General features: G+C 39.6%; 1 protein-coding gene across 9 annotated transcripts in view; it reads left to right on the forward strand.

Annotated features, from left to right (window-relative positions):
* Positions 1–1,517: 1,517 nt before the first annotated feature.
* Positions 1,518–23,013, forward strand: part of PJA2 (praja ring finger ubiquitin ligase 2) — a 67,560-nt gene continuing 46,064 nt past the window's right edge. For 6 of the 9 annotated variants that reach the window (XR_014491746.1, XR_014491747.1, XR_014491748.1 and 3 more), the window contains exons 1-2: positions 1,518–1,581; positions 13,968–14,080. Coding sequence is in view for 3 of the 9 variants with exons in the window: in XM_083356495.1 (XP_083212621.1) it covers positions 14,038–14,080 (43 nt within the window). In the remaining 6 variants the exon portion in view is untranslated. The remainder of the gene's footprint in view (positions 1,582–13,967; positions 14,081–23,013) is intronic. The other 3 variants (XM_083356499.1, XM_083356500.1, XM_083356497.1) reach the window with 2 other exon arrangements.

Genomic DNA, 23,013 nt, shown 5'->3' on the forward strand with positions numbered 1-23,013 from the left:
TATCCCTTTGATACTTGTTTTGATTTTTCCATGATGTGCTGAATTCATCAGTTTTCTAATTGCCATTATTTTATACTAAAATGCCTTTCAACCTTCTATATATTTCATATTTTCAAAGCCACAGAGTCTATTTCAGATGTCCTAGTTATAGGCAGAAAATTAATCTGTATAAAGTGATTCTTCCTGACTATGCACTCTTACTGTAAGCTAAATTAGGTGTTAAGGGAAGGAAAATTTATTTTAAGTCTCTTCACCACTGATATGTAAAGCTGCCCGATTTTGAAATTAAGGCTTATTTGATCACTGAAATATTTAAAGAAAAATCACCATGCACAAACACTCTATATGAAGTGCACTGGACACTTGGATGAAATTACCTTGCTATTGAAAAAACAGTCATGAGTTAGAACATAGACTTGTTTTATTTTTGCCACATTTTGGACTTAAATCGATAGAACTGTTTAGGCTGATAGTTGCACATCATTGTATGTGTTCCTCATTATACACCAGGATGTGGAAATTATCAAGACATTAAACATTGGGGACATGAGGTGTGGAAGGAGGATTCCAGTGATATGTTATTGCCTTTGGTATAAAGATTTGTTTCTGCTGACTTAACACGAGGGCACTGGAAAAATTCCTGCCTGAATCCCCGGATAATTGCTGCTGGACAATGCCAACTCTTATTGGTCAAGACGGCCTGATTGAGAACACGGAAGGGAAATAAGGCAGTGCTCCCCAAATACCTGAAAGAGAATCACACAGATAAAAAGATACGTTCTTTATCTCCCAAAGAGCTGGACACGGAAGTTTTTTTTTTATTATCCCTACTTATAAGAAGGCGGACTCTGATTAGATACCAAGAGAAACTTTCTAACTCGGTACTTGACAGTGGAGCCAGTTACCTAGGCCAGGGGTCCCCAACCTTGGCAACTTTGAGACCTGTGGACTTCAACTCCCAGAATTCCCCAGCCCGCATTGCAGGCTGGGGAATTCTGGGAGTTGAAGTCCACAGGTCTCAAAGTTGCCAAGGTTGGGGACCCCTGACCTAGGCAGCTGGAGGGTTTTTCATTGCAGGACAGCGGGTTTTGTTTTGTTTTTTTAAAAAAACTGTATTCCTGCATTTCGCAGGGGCTGGTCAAAATGGCCCCTTTCGCTTCTGCGATTGGGACCCAAGATGACAGCAAGCCGCCTATCCTCTCTAGGCGTCCCGGGGAGAGGAGGAGGCGAGGAGACAATTCCATGCCCTGCCAAAGAAGCGAGGACGGGATGCGGCTATGCACCGCTCCGAATAGGCGGAGTCACAGACGCGGAGGGAAGCGGCGAAGGCCCGGGGAAAGGCGTGAGGACAGACATCCGCAAAACCCATCCCCCCCCGCCGCTCACAGAGAGCCGGGCTGTTCCATCCAATCTCTTATGTTCCTCCTCGATTGCCCCCCCCGTCGGCTAGGTAAGAGCCGGGATTGGTCGGCGTTGCCAAGGCCGCGGGCAGGATTGGCTCGGCTAGCTGTCCGTCCCGGAGACCGTGTGTATTGCGACTGCCGCTGGTGGTGCCCTCTCGGCCTTTGGCTTGGGAAGCGGGTAAGTGGCTGCGTCCGGAGGTTTCAGGCCGCAGAAGGCCGGACGAGAGAGCTGGCCTGAAGATGCTTTTGTCTATGTGGAGGGTGGAAAGAAGGCGGGGGCGCGGGTTGGGTCTTCCGCCGCCTGCCTACCTGTCTTGCCGTCGCGGCCTGTGTCGGAGGAGAGAAAGCAGGCCGCGCCTTCCAGGCCACCTTTCCCCCCCCCCCCCCGCCTCGAGCTGATCTTGGTTGCGGTAGCCCAGGGGTAGGCAACCTCGGCTCTTTTATGACTCATGGACTTCAACTCCCAGAATTCCTGAGCCAGCTATGCTGGCTCAGGAATTCTGGGAGTTGAAGTCCATGAGTCATAAAAGAGCCGAGGTTGCCTACCCCTGCGGTAGCCGAACAGAGGGGATTGGGCTGATGCCACCCCCACCACGGGCCCTTGGCTATTCTGAGGCAGATCCTCAGGATCACTTGAGCCGAGGGCAGGAAGCGGCTGACGGCACCGGCAGGGCGCGGTGACAGCGTTGCGCGGTAATACCGACCTCGTCCTACTCCGGGGCAGGGGAGATGGGGATCGGGCGGCTTGCGGATCTGGAGAGCTGGATGGTGAGCTGACTTCTTTAAAAGCTTTTATTTTATTTTATTTTATTTTATTTATTTTATTTTATTTTATTTTATTATTTTATTTTATTATTTTATTTTATTTTATTTTATTATTTTATTATTTTATTATTTTATTTTATTTTATTTTACTTTTTAATTTTATTTTATTTTATTTTATTTAAGAGCCTTGGTGGAGCAGTGGGCTAATGCCTCCTTAAGTAACACCAGCTGCCTGCCATTAGCGCAGGTTCGCATCCCACCAGGCTCAAGGTTGACTCAGCCTTCCGTCCTTCCGAGGTAGGTTAAAAATGAGGACCCAGATGGTTGGTGGCAATTAAGCTGACTTTGTAATAATGCCGCTTGGGGTGTGTGTGTGAAAGCCCTAACAAGCAGGCATATACCTAGAATGAAGGCTACTGCTAAGCTGGTAAGCCGCCCTGAGTCTTCGGAGAAGGGCGGGATATAAATGGAATTAAAATAAAATAAAATAAAAAATTCGCCTCTGTGGAAAGACGTGTGTATGTGGGGGGTGGAATGCGGTGAGGTTCACTTGACAGCTTGGCTAGGTTTGGCCTGTTTCCCAGGCTGCTGTGTTGGGGAGATCGGAGGTGTGTTCTTCGTTGGGTCAGAGCAGCGAAGAACCAACCGAATGGCTCCTCTTCTGCACTGAAGTATTTGCTTACAGTATACCAGAAACCGGCTCTAGGCAGGGGGAAATTGTTTTAAAGCAGCCTGGAGGAGCATAAATCTGTTTTTTTTTCCTCTTTTATCTGACTCTTTAATTGGGACAGACACGCATACAGTATCTTTACTGGTCTTTTCACATCAGAATGTTTCCTTTAATACCCGATCTGTCTTATCAAAAAGTGGCTAAAACTTTTGTGTAAATAGAAAGGACTGACATCATCACATATGTTCTGTGCGCATTAAATCCAGCTAGTCAAACAGTTCTGAATCATCTCCCCACCACCACCTTTACGTATTGTGCCTGTGTATAACATATATGATAGGTATTTATTATCCACTTTGGCTTACATAAAGTTTTACGCATTTGCACAAAATGTACATGTGATGATTCTGTTTTCCTGGTGCATACTTCTCTCTATATCATTCTAGTTCTTGACCAATCAAAACTAGCCATTAAGTAGTATTTCATAGAATATCAGGACATTTGTTCTAAGTCTTGCTAAATATTTCCTTTTCCCTACCATCAAACTATATGATCCAATATAGAAAAAATTGTGTTGTTTTTTTAAATAAAAATGCTTCTATGTGACAAGCTGTAATGACCTATGTCATCCATGAATTAGAATTGAAGATGTTTACAACTAGGCAATATCTCAGAAAAGTGGAATGGATATACTTTTTTTATTAGCTGAAAATAAAAAGTAATGAACTTAAATTTATGGGTAAAGATTTGGTGTATTGGTTAAAATAAAAATGGAACAACTTGTTCATATTCAAGCTTCCTCCTTCCGTTATATTTTCTAGAAGGACAGTGTTTACTATTTATTTGTTATGTATATATAGAGGTGTGGGTCTATACATATGTTGTATATAGTATGTTAGGTGTGTGTCATGTATGTGTTCACTTTGAGAGCGGGCAACTAAATTTCATTTTTGATGTGTGCTGTTAGTGCCCACAGTAAAAAAAAATGACAATAAAGGTTATCTTATATGTTCATTTGATTTTGATTAATTGCAATACCTTCTCAAACCTGTACATTTTTAATAAATGGAAAGTGGGTGCTGTGCTAAATCAGTATACTGTTTTTATTAATTTTTAAAATGTCTAAATTGAGGATGCATTTTCAAATGTTGATTTTTAATATGGCATAGTTTATCCCAGCATTTAATACACTGAGGGGGAGCGTTGGCTCAGTGGTTAAAGACACTGAGCTTGTCAGCTGGAAATCTGTCAGCCCAGATTTGAGACCTGAGCTCTGCATGACGAGGTGAGCTCCTGTCCTTGCCCCAGCTCCTGTCTACCTAGCAGAGTGAAAGCATGTAATGCAAATAGACAAACAGGTACCACTTAAGTGGAAAGGTAACAGCATTCCATGCACCTGGCATATGATCATATGGATACATGATCGCAGAAATGTCTTTGGACAATGCTGGATCCCTCAGCCAAAAAAGGAAGGTGACCACCACCCTTTAGAATGAGCACAGAGTTGGACATGACTAGATAGGGGAAACCTTTACTTTTACCTTTTTAGTATACTCCGCTTAGAATGTTTTAATAGTAAAAAGTGATTTATGAGTTGATATGGAATAGGTTTTATTGAAGTCAATTACTATTACATTCTGAGATATGATTAGAATGTTAAACCTATCCTTTTGCCACAGTTAAAATTCTAATATGTTCACATGTGGATAAAAGTACACAATGCTGTTTTGTGCTTACATAGCTTTAGTAAGCACAACTTTTTGCTTGGTAATTATTGGAAAACAGTTTTTGGAAACTTAGATAAAGCTGAAATACAAGCTGATCCAAGTCATGACTAGCTTGACATTTATAATATACAGAAAATATGCAAATAATAAAATATGTAATTAAATAAAAATTATATAATTGTATCAAGAATAACTTCATATATTGCATGAAATCCATATTGAAAAACAGATATCTAAATGAGCTGAGGCTGTAAAACTGGTTAGAGAAAGAAAAACTAGTGAGAAATTTTAATGTGAGAGGATGGAGGGAGGTAATAGGTCCTTACTGAATCTAATAGCATGTAATCTGAATCAGTGAACTATTACAAAATGAATTAATATATAATAAGTAATGAATATCAGGATAAGATGTTAGGCACTTTTTTGTGATGATTTAAAGTTATGATGCATTTGTGTGTTGTGTACATTGTTTTTACAAAAATAATGAAATTTCCTAGAGGCAGAACAATGTAATAGAAATAGTTATCTCAAAATGGCTGATGCTGTAGGTTGGATCCCAACATTTCACTTTTCAGCTGGCAACAATGACATACTGTATACCGTAATAAAGTATTAATGTTCCAGTAGTTTTAAGTTATGTAAAATATAGGTATAAGAGTTTCATACAATTGTTTACTGATGTAAGGAAAATGTTATCTTAAAAGAGAGCATGAACAGATTCACAAGAGATTTCCTTTAAAGAAATGCTTCAGAGAGTGAACTTCTGTTAAGTTCTAAAATTTACAGAGAAAAAGTAGAAAGAAAGAGTTATTTATATTTGCTGGAAAATATGGTTTCTCAACTCCTTCAGGCTGCAGAACCTGTTAATTACATTTTTGGAACCCCTGATTCAAAGGCAAAGTGCTAATGACAGAAAATTGGCAATAAAGTGAAAAATAAATGGTGATTGTAAATTTTATTTGTTTATTGAAAGGATTTATAAAAAGCTACCTTTTTAAGTGAATCCTATGCAGTCGTTAAGCAAGGATGTCACAAGGTCACCATTTGCGACTTCCTGCCAACTTCACAATTGACCTTGCTTGTAGGAAACCAGTAAAGAAGATTGTAATAGAACTTTGAGGAGCAGACATAAATACCTCTCATGCAATATTGTCACAATTTCAAATAATCGCTGAACAAGTGGTCATTAAGCTAACCATCTGTAGTTTAAAACGGGGGGGGGGGAGACTGCCTTCCTCAGTAATTAGACAAAATGAATGAAAGCAGACCTGGTAATATAGAGTAGAAGTGGCTTAGCTTCCATAGAATGGGCAAGGAAGGATCTTCCCTTAAAAACTCCATATTCTAATTAGTGGACGGAATTCAAAATAATTTCAAGATGATATAAATACAAGGATGGGCTGGTCTAATGTTCCAAGGTTGTTGTTTTTTTAAAAAAATTAGTAGAATAATCCTATCAGTACCAAATATAGTAAGGGAATAATGTTGCTTTTGGTATTCATTTATTTCTTTAGTTTTCAGTCCTCTATGTTTCAGATAGTTCAAGAGAAAACTATTTAAAGGCTTTTAAAGAATTGCATTGGCTCCTGAGTAGGCAGGGAAGTGCCACAAGGAGGAAAATCTCCCAGTAATATTTACTACCACCTGGCATGCTAGATAGATAGCTCAAATATGGTGTTAATAAGTCTGAGATTAGAATTGCTTTAATAAAGAAACACTGCTGTGGTTTTTCCTGAAGTTTATGTAGAATGGGAAATTGCAGTAAATAAGTACTCTATGACCTCTGGGATGCTGTTGTCAAATGCTTCAATTTATCAGTATTTGAAACTTTATATACCATGCACATTGTTTGTTTATATAGTTTTGATTAAAGTTTTGATTAATGGAGAACTTCCATTAAAGTCAGAAAGCCATGGAACCTTGGAGTTCCGCAGGCTTGACAATCAACGAGGGGCGGTACACCACACCCCTCCCACCACCATGTTCCTCCCGCCCAGCTGACCGGCGGCTCCAGCGGCCAGGGAGATGGCCCGGTGATCGCTGGCGCCCACAAGCGACCTACTGGCTTCCAGGCCCGCCCAGGCGAACGGCCTTCGCGCTTGAGCCCCGGGGCTACAGCAACGCTACGGAGGCCACGCCGACAAGTCCGGCAGGACGCCCAGCTCGCCGCCGTTGCCGCACCTGCACAGAATGGCCCTGCCAGCCCAGCTGGTGCAGTGCTTCAGCCGCGCCGACACTCCCAAGCCCGGCAGGACGCGCAGCCTGCCGCCGTTGCTGAGGCTGCACAGAACGGCTCTGCTGACACAGCCGGTGCTGTGCTCACTTGACGTGCAGACTACGGCCCGGGAGCCCCCTTCTCGCCAACTGACGGATGTCCTGGACAGGGGGAGGGGCCCTGCCATTGGGCGGGCGGAGGGGGGGAGGCATGCACGTGGTGGACTGCTGGGGCCGTCTGGCTGCGCTGGGGTGAAAGGACAATGATGAACTGTGACAGTGCCAGAGCCATGGGAGCGCAGCTGGGGAGAGGGGGCATTCTGGGTAGGGGATGGGTTGAGGGGAAGGTACCTGGCACAGGAACACAGGAGACGCCGGGTAGCTGGAGCAACGAAGAGAACACGCGGGAGGGAACAAGATACTTATAGGAGGGCGGGCGGATGCTAGTCTAAAGGGAGTGGTGTTAATTGCAAGGCATGGTGAAGGGCGTGGTGATTAGTGTTATGTATATACAGTTGCAAGAAAAAGTATGTGAACCCTTTGGGATTACGTGGTTTTTTGCATGAATTGGCCATAAAATGCCCTCTAAACGTCATGTAAGTCACAACAATAGAAAAACACAGTCTGCTTAAAATAATACTACACAAACATTAGCTGTTGTCAAGTTTTAATTGAAGATAAGATGGAAACATTCACAGTGCAGGGTGGAAAAAGTATGTGAACCTTTGGACTTAATAACTGGTTGACCCTCCTTTGGCAGCAGTAACCTCAACCAAACGTTTCCTGTAGTTGCAGATCAGACCTGCACAACGATCTGGAGTAATTTTGGACCACTCCTCTGCACAAAACTGTTTCAGTGTAGCAATATTCTTGGGATGTCTGGTGTGAATCGCTCTCTTAAGGTCATGCCACAGCATTTCAGTCGGGTTGAGGTCAGGACTCTGACTGGGCCACCCCAGAAGGCGTATTCTGTTCTGGTGAAGCCATTGTTTTGTTGAATTACCTGTATGCTTTGGTTCATTGTCCTGTTGCATCACCCATCCTCTGCGGAGCTTCAGTTGGCGGACAGATGGTCGTACGTTTTCCTGCAAAATGTCCTGATAAACTCTGGAATTCATTTTCCCATCAATGACAACAATCCGTCCAGGCCCTGAGGCAGCAAAGCAGCCCCAAACCATGATGCTCCCTCCGCCATGTTTTACAGTGGGGATGAGGTTTTGATGTTGGTGTGCTGTGCCATTTTTTCTCCACACATAGTGTTGTATGTTTTTCCCAAACAACTCAATTTTGGTTCCATCTGTCCACATTTGAAGTTTGCAAAAGAGCACCTGGATGTTCCACAGCACTACTGGCAAAATATTCTGTGGACAGATGGAACCAAAATTGAGTTGTTTGGGAAAAACACACAACACTATGTGTGGAGAAAAAATGGCACAGCACACCAACATCAAAACCTCATCCCCACTGTAAAACATGGCGGAGGGAGCATCATGGTTTGGGGCTGCTTTGCTGCCTCAGGGCCTGGACGGATTGTTGTCATTGATGGGAAAATGAATTCCAGAGTTTATCAGGACATTTTGCAGGAAAACGTACGACCATCTGTCCGCCAACTGAAGCTCCGCAGAGGATGGGTGATGCAACAGGACAATGAACCAAAGCATACAGGTAATTCAACAAAACAATGGCTTCAACAGAACAGAATACGCCTTCTGGAGTGGCCCAGTCAAGAGTCCTGACCTCAACCCGATTGAAATGCTGTGGCATGACCTTAAGAGAGCGATTCACACCAGACATCCCAAGAATATTGCTACACTGAAACAGTTTTGTGCAGAGGAGTGGTCCAAAATTACTCCAGATCATTGTGCAGGTCTGATCTGCAACTACAGGAAATGTTTGGTTGAGGTTATTGCTGCCAAAGGAGGGTCAACCAGTTATTAAGTCCAAAGGTTCACATACTTTTTCCACCCTGCATTGTGAATGTTTCCATCTTATCTTCAATTAAAACTTGACAACAGCTAATGTTTGTGTAGTATTATTTTAAGCAGACTGTGTTTTTCTATTGTTGTGACTTACATGACGTTTAGAGCGCATTTTATGGCCAATTCATGCAAAAAACCACATAATCCTAAAGGGTTCACATACTTTTTCTTGCAACTGTAAGCAGCGTTGGGTGCTCCGAGCAGCCAACGCTGACTTTTTTCTTGCTTTGGATTGCTGTATCAAGAGAATAAATCGCATTTCCTTTGTAAGTTGTCCTCGTTTCCTGCTGCAAGAGCTGTTGTTCCGCTCACGTCAGGACGAGCATTTGACAGGTTTGTGCAGAATATCTCCTGAGTCAACAAGGAGAATGCACAGAAGAAGTGGTACTGAGAGTAGTCAGGTTTTGCACAGCAACCACACTGATACACTGAGGTGTGTAAAAAAGGGGGAAAAAACTTTACTTTTAGGAGTAGCACAAGTCAAGAATAAACAGTCCAGGTCATACACGGCTACAGAGAAGATATCAACAGTTCAAGAGTTATCCAATACAAAGTCGTCTTACCAGTCCAAAAAGTCAAAAACACAGTTCTTCGGGTTTAGCAAACAGTAGCAAAACCACAATCAACAATAATCAGCAAGCAATGTAACAGAGTAACTAACACACACACAGAGAGAAGCTATGTCCCTAGCTCCCTCTTACGGCCGTTGAAAGAACACAGTGTTGGCCAATCATTACACATTTAAAGGGATACAATACATTACAAATCATGGCTTATATATTGCCAACCCAACCAGTTAAGCTGTAATCATATGACTAACAGAGTTGACTCTTCAGAAAGAGAATGAGAAATTTTAAGAATAGAAGACAATGTATAAATCAGTACGTGAATGTAATGGAAACTAGAATGGTTTGCAAGGATAGATAAACATGATGAGGTATAAGAAAAATGTTGGTATAAAATAACATCTATATTACTTTCTAGGGACGCGGTGGCTCAGTGGGTTAGGACGCTGAGCTTGTCGATCAGAAGATCGGCAGTTTGGCGGGTCGAATCCCGAGTGCCGCGTAACGAGAGTGAGCGCCTGTTACTCGTCCCAGCTTCTGCCAACCTAGCAGTTTGAAAGCTTGTAAAAACGCAAGTAGAAAAATAGGGACCACTACGGTGGGAAGGTAACAGCGTTCCGTGTGCCTTTGGCGTCTAGTCATGTCAGCCACATGACCATGGAGACGTCCTCGGACAAGCGCTGGCTCTTCAGCTTTGAAACGGAGATGAGCACCGGCCCCTTTCTATCATTTTCTGCCTTTAATTTTCTTTGTCTATTACATCTTGCCACTTTTCAGTGCTTTGCATAATACTGTCTATCCTGAAAGGGAATGGTGCGGTGAGTTATTTCCATTGTCTCTCTTAACTCAGTAAGAGTTAAGAGAGACAATCAAGTTTCCTGGTGGGGGGTGGGGGAAATATAGGCAAAACATATTTGTTGCAAATTATTAAAACGTCGTTCTGTCTTCATTGAAATAAACTCACAGGAAACAGATCTTAGAACTTTATAGCTACAACAGTTGTTTTTTATTTCTTTTTTTAGATGTAGTGGGGAAGAATTGTTTCTTAGATGTTGGACTAGGAACATTTTTCTCATTTCTGATTGTAATGTATTCTACTACTATCAAAATGTAACTGTGTTAATGTAGTGTAGATATATTGCTACAAGAGGTGCCTCAAGTAATGAATATAGGAACATTTCCAAATGATGATTCTATGTCTTGCCTATAATAGAAGCTGTACCCATTATATATTCCAAATCCTATCACTTGGATCAACCAGATTCATCAGATTCCTATTAATTCCCAGATAAGGCAAACAAAAATGGTCTATTCTTCCAGGCTTGCAGTTTGATTAGGCCAGTATTTAAGGTCTTGAGGATTAGAAAAGAATGTAAGCACTGGGTATTATCAAAATAGGAGAGTGTTAAAAGTTAATAGTATGGTGTACTATTGATCAATGGCCTATTAAGGTGAACAGTCTATGCAGATACAAGTTTTCTAGGATGTAATGATTAGATAACACTGTAATCTTGAAATACCCTGTATGTATATTGTAATTTGAGTTGTTAGCCAATTGATATGCTATGATTGTATTCACAATATACCGGTATCTAAATCAGTAGATTAGGGAATGCTGAATTAGAGCTTAACTCTATTCTGATGCATTCATTGTGAGAATTGCATGTAATTTGAGGGTGAAATTTCAGGCTTTCCTAACTAACTTTTAAAAAATTAAACTCCATTTTTCAACTGGTGTCCAATGCAAAATGCATGTTTACAGTTAATTTGCTTCTGCACACTCTGACCAGAGAGATCAGAGCCATACCATTCTCATTTTAAAAAAAATAAAAGTTCATCTTGTTAATTCCGAAATGTATATATTTCATCATAAGTTTAAATATTTTGTTTTTGCTTTTGTTAAAGAACTGGGCATTTTCGGGTGCCACTGTATCTCTGGCTTACAAAAATCACATAATGGATTGCAGAGGGAAATTAGTGTTAACTGGAGAAACTTTTTCAGTAAAGCACTAACAAATCAGCTGAAAATAAGTAGTCTGCTGACTTTTATTCATTTACTAGAAAAAAATTGCTAAGATCTGCTTTTATTAGCTCAAATTCTATAAACTAGCAAACCCTAGGGAAGTAACCTCTAAGAAACTACATAACAAAATTCTATCACATTTTTTGGCAAAAAAGAGCAATTCCTTATTTTTCAAGCATAGGATAGAACAGAACCGAACAGAATAGAATAGAGCTGGAAGGGACCTTGGAGGTCTTCTAGTCCAGCCCCCTGCTCAAGCAGGAGAACCTATACCATTTCAGGCAAGTGACTGTCTAGTCCACAGGTCTGCAACCCGCAGCTCTGGAGCTGCATGCGGCTCTTTCAGCCGTCTCCTGCGGCTCCCAGTCCTCTGCCATGTGTAGTCCAAAAAAAAAAAAAAGGGACTAAAAAGTTCAACCAATCAATTCAAATATGCAGGGTAGGTGCATATCTCGCCTTGGCTCCACTCTTCAGTCAAACCCTGTTCTGCGCATGCGCGCATGTACGCACATGTGCACACATTTTTTGCGGCTCCCAGTTTTTCCTTTTGTGAGGGAAGCGGTTCCGAGTGGCTCTTTCAATGTTTCAGGTTGCTGACTCCTGGTCTAGTCTCTTCTTAGAAACCTCCAGTGATGGGGCGCCCACGATTTCTGAAGTCAAGTTGTTCCACTGGTTAATTGTCCTCACTGTTAGGAAGTTTCTCCTTAATTCCAGGTTGCTTCTCTTCTTGAAAAGTTTCCAACCATTGTTTCTTGTCTTGTCCTCTGGTGCTTTAGAGAATAGTTTAACCCCCTCTTCTTTGTGGCAGACTGTCAAATACTGGAATACTGCTATCATGTCACCCCTGTTTCTTCTTTTCTTTAGACTAGTGCTAGCCAAACCCAAGTCTTGCAGCCGTTCTTCATATATTTTCGTCTCCAGGCCTTCGATCATTTTAGTTGCTCTTCTCTGAACTTTTTCCAAGGTCTCAACATCTTTTTTGTAATATGGTGACCAAAATTGGTTGCAGTATTCCAGGAGTGGTCTTACTAGGGTTTTATAAAGCGCTATTAATACTTCACGTAATATTGATTCTATGCCTCTGTTTATACAACCCAGGATTGTATTAGCTTTTTTGGCTGCTGCTGCACACTGCTGGCTCATAGTCAAGTGATCATCTACTAGAACTCGAAGGTCCCTCTCACAGTTGCTGTTTTTGAGCCAGGTCTCGCCTAATCTGTATTTAAACCTTTGATTTTTCCTGCCTAAATCTATTATATTACTAGAGTTATATTACTATTTCCTCCCTTCCCCCAATTTTGAGTCAGCAGAAGGATATAATGGTATGAATTTTGCTATTCCCATTCCCTAGCTTTCTTTTCTTAGCTCTGTTTCAAGTCATTGCTGCCTCTAAGGTGATGTGTAACAAAACATTATAGACTGTACACATCTCAAAGATGTCTCTGGATGGTACCACTTTAAGAGGAAAAACAAAATACATCTAAGGAAGATTTACTATAAGCCCATTTTACTCATGGACTGGAGATAAGATGAAGGCAAGGACATGGGGACGTATAGAGGGGGGAAAAATCCTCCCGTCTGCTTTGCAGTGGAGGGAGAGCCGACAGAAAATCTGAACGCACCAGAACATTTTTTTATATAGTATCTATACATTTTCTAAACTGAAGCTCTCTTTAATGATGTGTGTTATGGCACCAAGGTAGGCTTTTGCTTTAAAAGATAGAAATGCCCTCTCTTTTTATGCTGATCCAAGACAGTATGTTAACTTAGCATGTAATTTGCTGCTGTATTTATTGCCCAACTTTTAAATAATCCTGAGCCTAACCTCTAAAGCTAGCATAGTATGAAAACTCCATGTCTGCTTGACTAGGAATATGCGATTGTTTCACTGGAAAGGTAGATTTCAGAAACTATATAATTAGTAGTGTTTTGGTCCTCTTACAAGTCTCAGTATAAGAAGAAACAAGAAATAGCAGTCAACATTTTTTGCCTGACTAAAGTGTATTTTACTAATATAAAAAATAAAATTTTTTACCTAATCTGAATACCTAAATAGTTTAAAGTAATATCTAACAGCAAATTTCATGTGACTTGAAACAGTTAGGGGTTAATATTAATACTTAATATTCCTGTGCAGTATCCATTTGATCATTTATATTATTGAGCTTATTCCATTGTCATCACAATAAAGTTGATTTACTAGTATTTATTTATTAAGTAATTTTACATGACTGTCCATGTAAATAATATAATTGAATTTATCATTAGCCTTGTAGAATTGCCTACTTTGTTAAAAATTCAGTTTACAACCCAAGTTATTGCATTCTTTAGGAATGGATGTTATTAATGTATGAACAATAACTATTTTTTTAAAAACCAAACAATTGAATTTCATATGGATGGTTCTATTATCACTGTAAATATTCTGGTGAAATACTTTCTGGCTCCCCATATGGTCAATATCTTTTTTAGATTTGTGTAGAAGACAATAACCTTATAAAAAGCAATGGACAGCTTAATTGCAATGTAGCATTTCTTTTAGATACTTTTTAAAATAATAGGTACTTTTAAACTTTGTTTAAAAGGTGCTAATTAAAATCATGTGGTTGGCATCATACAGGTTTCATGGACAAATAAAATGATAGATCAGATGGACAGACAGATGGCAGAAAGAGAGATACTGGGAAAATATGGCTCAGACTGAAGTACTTTCTTACAGGACCCTGCTGAATTGTAGGTATACTGATATAATCAGGCTTTTGATGAAAATAAACATGGAACTCACAACAACTTTTTACATATAAGGGACAGTTCAGATGTTGCAGCAAAAACTATTGAAAATACATGATGAGCTTACAATACATTTTGTCTTGTGAGGACTCTTGTCTTCAGAGGACTTTATTCCTTGGCTATCTTTATTTAATGTTAAATCAAAGTTCAGAAAACCACTTTAACTGTAGGGTATGGACAATCTTATTCAGAGATGCATTGGATTGTAAGTAATCATAGAACACAACATTTGGTATGGTACTGTGATATGAATCAAGATGTAGAAAAGATAATGACTGCAAATTAAGTATGAGCATGAAACACGTGCCTTGATAAACATTGGGCATTTGAACTGTTCAATTTATCTAAACCTAAATCTAAATCAGTTTATACACCATAAATTGTTCATATATTGGACAAATTGGACCTAGATGTTCTTACTCAAAGTGTATTTTTGTTTCAGTTGTAATACCATATTCCACTACTCTGATTGTAATGTAAAGTGGATTGCGTGGACAGAAATCAAAGCATGTTAAGCAGATGGCAAGGTTTTATGTTATGTTGGCAATGTTTTATAGCGTTTAACTAAGTTGAAATCAGTAAGATTTACTTTTGATAGAAATATATAATGACAGTATACTAAATAGACATGTATGCAATTTTTGATTAAATATATATTTATATTTAATATATATATAATACATTGAATAATAGATGAAATCATTTTATTGCATTAATAAATTATGCAAATTAGATATAATTGATTAAAATTGTACTCAAATACAATTTACTTATTAATTTTTTTCATTCAACTAGCAAGATTTTATTTAGACTTCATCTTGTAGCTGGATACATTTGCTAGCTGCGTCTCTTGTTATTTTCCTTTGAAACAAATTCAGATACTCCTATTGAAGTCTTCAGTGTCCTGCTCAGTTCGATATCACAGAGTTTATTTTCATTTCAACAAAAAAGAAAGTTGAAAGAATTAGAAAAATTGTGAACTAATTTTTTCCCCCAGATGTGATAGACAGCCAGTTCAATTTGGAGTAAATATAACTTCAAACAATGTGAATTCTGAAGAATGATAACTTGCAGAAGGAACTAAGTACTGAAATAAATACATTTATTTATTTCTGTTGCTCCTCCTGTGTTCCAGTAATTTCATTATACACATAGATTTTTATAAAGGTTTTTAATTTCAGAACTATTTATCTTCATTATTGAAGTGTTGAAGAAGAGTTAGCTTCTTCCAGTTCTGATGTCAGATAGATCAGTTAAAAGGATAGATCATTTTAGAAGTTCTGAAGCTTATTTTGATTAGAGGCAACTAGCCTCATCCTGTTAAGGAATTTATTTGTGCAGAAGTCTCCTTGTGCTACCAAAGAGTTGCACAGACAAGGAAGGGTACTGAGAGTAGTAAAAAGTCACACACAGAAATACATTGAGTTCTAAAAGCAAAAAGTATTTTACTTTTGAGGTGGTGTAAGAACAAAAATGCACAGTCAAAAAAATAAACAGTCCAGGTCATAAACAATAGCAACAGTCCAAAGAGTAATCCAAAACTACAAAGTCTTCTTACCGGTCCAGAGGTCAATACACAGTTCAGGTTACAACAGTAGTAAACCAACAGCAGAGCAAAAACAGTAACAATAGAGATCAGTGAATTCAGAGAGAGAGAGAGAAGCTACGTTCCTAGCTTCCTCTTATGGCCATGAGAACACTTACACACCCATTGGCCAATTAACTTCTTAAAGACATAGCATTATGGTTAATATATTTTCAACCCAACATTGTAGGCTAACACCATATGCCTAACATTCTCCCCTTTGGGTAGAATAATATATAACTCTTACAATCTTATGCACATTCTTTCACAATTAGCATTGTGTTTCACAGCACTTTGTACCTTCGTAAAGTGGTCTGCAATATTTACATCAGATGAACAATACTCTAGCTGTATTAATTTATCTTTGACACATTGTCTGACATTTAAATAACGAAGATCAGTATATTTAGATCTTGTTCTTACTGCAGCATTATTAGCCATCTTTATTGCAGCTTGATTGTCCTCATACACAATAAATGGATCATTTACATTTAAACCCATATCTAACAATAATTGTTTGTACACTAGCAGTTCTGTACATAACACTGACAGACATGAAAATTCAGCCTCCATTGTAGATAGGCTTATATGCTTTTGTCTAATGGACTTCCATCCAATCAAAGAATCACCCAACATTATAGCCAACCCTGAAGTAGATTTACGAGTGCTTGTGTCAGAGGCAAAACTCGCATCTGCATATGCTGTGAGGATTAACTCACGATTTGGCTCTAAATATAACGAGTAGTGAATAGTTTGTTTCAAATACCTTAATACTCGTTTAGCTGATTGCCAGTGTCTAACAGTTGGATTATTGTTGTACCTGGCTAATTGATTTACACAGTAAGAAATATCAGGTCTAGTCCAATTACTAAGATACATAAGACTTCCTATCAAAGATTGGTACATAGTCTTATCAAATACAGGACTCTCAACATTAGTGTCCTTAAAATCCATAGCCATCGGAGTTTTTGCTGGTTTACACATTTCCATATTGTATCTCTTTAATAACTGAGATATTTTACTGGCTTGCGACACCTTAAAACCCCTATTTGTTTTCACAATATCTAACCCCAAATAGTGGCTTATTTCCCCAAGATTTCTAATTGTGAATTTATTTTCCAATCTTGAAATGATAGTTTGTGCTTCTAACTCAGTTTTTGTTATTATTGCAATATCATCTGTGAATAATAAGAGAAAAGATAATGCTCCGTTGTGTTCTCTTCTAAACAAACAAGGATCAGCATTACTGGCTACAAAACCTAATGCACTTAACTCATTAACTATACATTTGTTCCACTCATAGCCTGATTGTTTCAATCCATAGAGGCTTTTCTTTAATTCCCAACAATCATGGTCTCTATCATTGGTCAATCCTGGTGGTATTCTTAAATAAATAGTATGTTGCAATGGAGCATGTAAATATGCAGTTTCAACATCTACATGGTTAACCATATATTGGTTTTTAGCTGCCCATACTAAAGCTGCTCTTAAAGTAGTTGCCCTAAGACTGGGTGCAAACACTTCGTCATAATCCTCAGTAGTTTGGGCAAAACTTTGTGCAACCAAACGTGCCTTATGGGTTATAGTTCCATCTACTCCTTTCTTTATTTTATATATCCATTTACAACCTATAGCTTGCTCACCAGGTGGCAGTTTTGCTTTCACATAAACTTTAAGATCCTGCAAAGACTTCAACTCCCTGTTCATTGCAGCTTTCCATGATGCCTGTTCCTTTTCAGGATACATCCTGATCTCATCATAGTTAGAAGGCTCTACACTAACTTGACATATACTTGCTTCATAACGATCAGGTGGATGTCTGATACGTTGAACGCCAAGGAATTACAGGGCTTTGAATTTCTGACTCCTTTCCTTCCTCTGTTTCATCTTTAATCTCCCCTATCTCCTCTTCATCTTTTATATTTACAGGAGATGTATTATCATTACTAGTTATGTTATCAGAGGAGTCCTCAAACACTAGAGGATCAGTATTAACAGTTTCTTGCACTAACCTATCCCAACCAACGTGCTCAAGGAATTTTGCACACGCACTGTTATATACATTAGTTGTGCCTTGTTCCCAGAAACGATAGGATCTGTGGTTAGCTTCGTAACCTACGAAGTATAATTGCCTAGCCCTATGTTGGCCTTTACTCCTGAGTTGTGCAGGAATGTGGACCCAAGCTGGGGTGCCAAACGTGTGCAGGTAATCAAGGTTTGGTCTTCTACCATGCCATATTGTATATGGTATTTTACCAGTAGAAGTATTAACAACTAAATTCAGAACATGGTTTGCACATTTTGCTGCCTCCCCCCACAGTCTATCTGTTAAGCCTGAATCTCTTAACATGGTTCTCATCATGGCTTGTAATGTTTGCCCACGTCTCTCAACAAAAGCATTATGTTGAGGCCTATATGGGGCTGAACGTTTATGCTCAATGCCAGCTGATTGTAGCATATCAACAAAGCGCTTGTTTGTAAATTCAGTACCATTATCAGTAATTATGCACTGAACCTTTCTCTTTGTTTTTCTCTCCACGAACTTCAGCCAGTTTGCAAATTGTTGGAAAGTGTCTGCCTTTGACTTAAGCAGATAACAAAAACCATAACGAGAGTAGTGGTCCAATATACTTAAAATATAACATGACCCTCCTAAACTTGGTTTCATGGGTCCAATTAAGTCAGCAAACACAACTTCCAAAGGTACAGTTGTTTTGAAGCCGTTTATCCTGTTTGCCGGACTTTCCTTACTCTTTTCCTGATTACAGGCATTGCAATTCAAATACTTACTACATGGCTTCAGTTTAACTCCTACTAACTCAACTGTTTTACGTAGTGAGTTAAAGTTTACATGCCCTAACCGCCTATGCAATAAATGTATACATTCATCATGTGGCTTCTTGTTCTCACATATTGAGTTAGCTTTAACTGAACTAACCTGGTTACTTGTGAGAAAGAATAAACCATCTTTCAAATTAGCAGTTACACAGGTTCCATTCCTTTCAATAGTGCATTGCTCCCCTCTGAATGTTACCACAAACCCAACCTTAACCAATTCCCTTACAGATAACAGGTTGAATCTTAGTTTAGGTATATATAACATAGGTAACTGTTCATCAATGCATGGACAATAGGAATTACCTTCACCAGAGGCCTTCATCCTCCAACCGTTGGCTAGTGAAACATATTGGTTGCTGTTTTTCATATTAATAAACCTCTTTTTCACTTTAGTAATGCATTGTGAAGCCCCACTATCAACAACCCACAATTCATTATTTTTGGATGTTGATTCACCAGAAATAGCCAAACCAATGCCCTTCTTTGCCTTCCCACTGCTATTTACATTCTGTTTTCTACCCTTCCTACAGAATTTGGCTATATGCCCTCTAGCCCCACAAGAATAACATTTCTTGACGTTGTAAGCAGTGGAGAATGGCTGCTCCTCTTGTGGCTGTGTCTCTCTCAGCTTGTCTCTGTCACGCCTTCTTCTGGACTCTTCCAGCAGTCTCCCAGTAATGTCAGTCAATGTCAGTTCCTCTCTGGTCAGGACTTCCAAAGAAGAAACATACCCATCATAACTCTCATCCAAAGATGACAGAATAATGTAGACCTGATGCAACTCTGAAAAAATCAGCTCCTTTTCATGAAGCTCTTGAAAAGTTGCCTTCATGTAATTTAAATGGGTCAGCATATCTCCATTCTTCTGCAGACGAGCCCTAAACAGCTTACGTGTAAGGTGTATATGTGCACCCACACTGTCTCGAACATAAAGCCTTCGCAAAACATCCCAACACCTAGCAGCAGACTCCTCACCACAAATATGGACAAGCTGCTGGTCATTCAGTGTTAGTCCAATAATGCAAAGAGCTTTCTCATTGTTACATTTAAAGTCGTCTAACTTCTTTGCATCCTCTTCATCATCTGGATCCCAAGCAGTAGTATCTGGTGGGTTATTTACAACAGTCCATAGTCCTTCCTTGCGCAAAAGCAAGCAGCATTTCGTGGACCAGGAAACATAGTTTGTCCCATCCAACCGGGTTATCCAGGAGATGCCTGACAACAGTTCCTGTGCCATTTTACACCAAGTAGCTAACACAAACTCAGCTAGGAATACTGTGTGTACTAACTCTCAGTACAGGTCTGGGCCCATAACCAGTGTTAAGGAATTTATTTGTGCAGAAGTCTCCTTGTGCTACCAAAGAGTTGCACAGACAAGGAAGGGTACTGAGAGTAGTAAAAAGTCACACACAGAAATACATTGAGTTCTAAAAGCAAAAAGTATTTTACTTTTGAGGTGGTGTAAGAACAAAAATGCACAGTCAAAAAAATAAACAGTCCAGGTCATAAACAATAGCAACAGTCCAAAGGGTAATCCAAAACTACAAAGTCTTCTTACCGGTCCAGAGGTCAATACACAGTTCAGGTTACAACAGTAGTAAACCAACAGCAGAGCAAAAACAGTAACAATAGAGATCAGTGAATTCAGAGAGAGAGAGAAGCTACGTTCCTAGCTTCCTCTTATGGCCATGAGAACACTTACACACCCATTGGCCAATTAACTTCTTAAAGACATAGCATTATGGTTAATATATTTTCAACCCAACATTGTAGGCTAACACCATATGCCTAACACATCCTCTACCTCAGAGTTCTATTGCATCTGCTAAAGACTGGAATACAGTTTGTGTTTTAAACTATAATTTATATAATGCTATTCAGATATTTTAAAGTGAAATCTACCTGTAAATTTAATTTTTCAAGACAAACTCATATTTCATCTTTTCAATCCTAATTTCTTTAGTGGGCTTGTTGGATTTTGTAGGTGGTTTTATACATGCTATTACAAATGTTTTCCATCAGAATGCCTACATTATGCAAAAATATTTTTATGGTGGGAATGGTAACATTCAAAATACCAGTTTTAAGAAGACATATTGAAACTAAAAGATATGCAACTGGCATGATGATTATAGTAATAAATTGGGGCTAGGGAAGGCCAGATTCATACCTAGTTATAGAGTTTCAATGATATCTTGAATAGTATTATTTCCCAACCCAACATATTTTACAAGATTATTCCTAAAAAAAACTAGTGGAAATACTATGTAGGTAACTTTTTTTATTTATTCTAACAGATTCTTTTCCACTATTCCAAAATATAGATATGGAATATTTTGAGAAATTAAGGGGTTTTTTCTCCCAAAAGATAACTGACCCTTTTGAGGAACATAAGCAGAATCTTTCATTAAATATTTTGTCTGAGATGATTTGTACAATAAGATTTTATTTAATATATACTATGAAAATGTTTAAGTCACTGTAGAGCAGGGGTGTCAAACTGGCGGCCCGTGGGCTGGACGCATCATGAGGAAACCGCGCCCACCCCATTGCCAGCAATGGGGAAATAGTTCCGATACGTCACACGACGTCATGTGACGTCACGAGTTTGACATGTCTGCTGTATAGTATCACAAAATTGTAAGTCTTCAACAAAATGGGCAAACCAATTGCTAATTGAGATAAACTACATAAATAAACTAAATTTATGCTTAATATCTGCCTGGTATGGATTTGTTTCCAGTTTTGCTTATATAAAATAATTCACCTATCTAGTTCAGTTTGGAACTCTTGTATATCTGCTCCCTTGCTACATCCCCAACTTTCAGGTCTCTTCATTTTATTTCCCATAGCCCCAGACTTATAAAGAGACACACATACATGCACACAATTTCTCTACTTCCCTATTTCTCCCTTTTCTTTTATAAAGTCTAATATGGTTAAAGCTAGAAGACATTGCAATAGCCTCTAGTTGATTCATTCTCTTCTTTCTATAATGGAAGATTGCTTGGTATTAAGAGAATTAGAATTTGAAAGGTGAAGAGTAATTTGTTTGGCAGTTCTTACTCTGCTTTCTGGCTCCCTTAAATTAAAAAAGCATACTTTAAAGTATATGTTAAAATATTAAAAATTAGAAATCCTTTATATTGTGCCAAGGGAGTTCACCAATATTATGATATACGTGAATCCTGTATTACTGTTCCTAAATAATTGAAAAAATATTGTGCTAATCGATTCTTTGCTTTCATACCAATTGAAACTCTTGCTAGCATTTAATTTAATTTAATTTAATTTAATAATTTGATTTCTATACCGCCCTTCTCCCGAAGGACTCAGGGCGGTGAACAGGGCAATACACAATAAAAATATTATACAAAAATTAAAAAGCCATTAAACATTATGCCCTTAAAATTAATACATATTACAATTAAAACTATTTATAAAAACCCAACCCCATCCCATCAGACCAGGCCAGCTTGTTCGAAAAAGAAAGTTTTGAGATCGCGCCGGAAGGAGCGAAGGTCGGGGGCCATCCGGAGCTCAACCGGTAAGCTGTTCCAAAGGTCTGGCGCGCCCACAGAGAACGCTCTCCCCCTGGGGGTCACCAATCGGCATTCTTTGATCGGCGGCACCCTGAGGAGGCCCTCTCTGTGGGAGCGCACTGGACGGAGGGAAGTTGACGCCGGCCGCAGGTGTTGCCGTAGGTAATCTGGACCCATGCCATGAAGGGCTTTGTAAGTCATCACTAACACCTTGAACCTCACCCGGAGAGCAACCGGTAGCCAATGCAGCTCGCGGAGCAAAGGTGTAACATGGGAGTATCGGGAAACTCCCAAGACAACTCGCGCGGCTGCATTCTGCACCAGCTGGAGTCTCCGGGTGGACCTCAAGGGCAGCCCCATGTAGAGAGCATTACAGTAGTCTAGACGAGAGGTCACGAGCGCATGAGTGACTGTGCGCAAGGCATCCCGGTCTAGATAGGGCCGCAACTGGCGCACCAGGCGAACCTGGGCAAAGGCCCCCCTAGTCACAGCTCCAATATGCTCTTCCAAAGAGAGCTGTGAATCTAGAAGGACCCCCAAGTTGCGGGCCCTATCTACGGGGGGTAATAGCTCACCCCCCATGGCCAATGATGGGATAATCGGAATTTCCCGGGATGCCGGCACGAACAGCCACTCAGTCTTGTCAGGGTTGAGTCGAAGCCTGTTCCTCCCCATCCAGACCCGGACCGCCTCCAGGCAACGGGACATCACGTCGAGGGCATCGCTGGGGTGGTTTGGGGTAGAAATAAAAAGTTGGGTATCATCAGCATATTGGTGATACCCAACTCCAAAACCACGAATGATCTCACCCAGCGGCTTCATATAGATGTTGAACAGGAGAGGCGAGAGAACCGATTTATATTTATACTACAAATATTTTTAGTATTAAAACTAAAATTAAATTAATTAAA

The sequence above is a fragment of the Vipera ursinii genome, assembly GCF_947247035.1.
Source record: "Vipera ursinii genome assembly, chromosome: 2".
In the NCBI taxonomy this organism is placed as follows: domain Eukaryota; kingdom Metazoa; phylum Chordata; class Lepidosauria; order Squamata; family Viperidae; genus Vipera; species Vipera ursinii.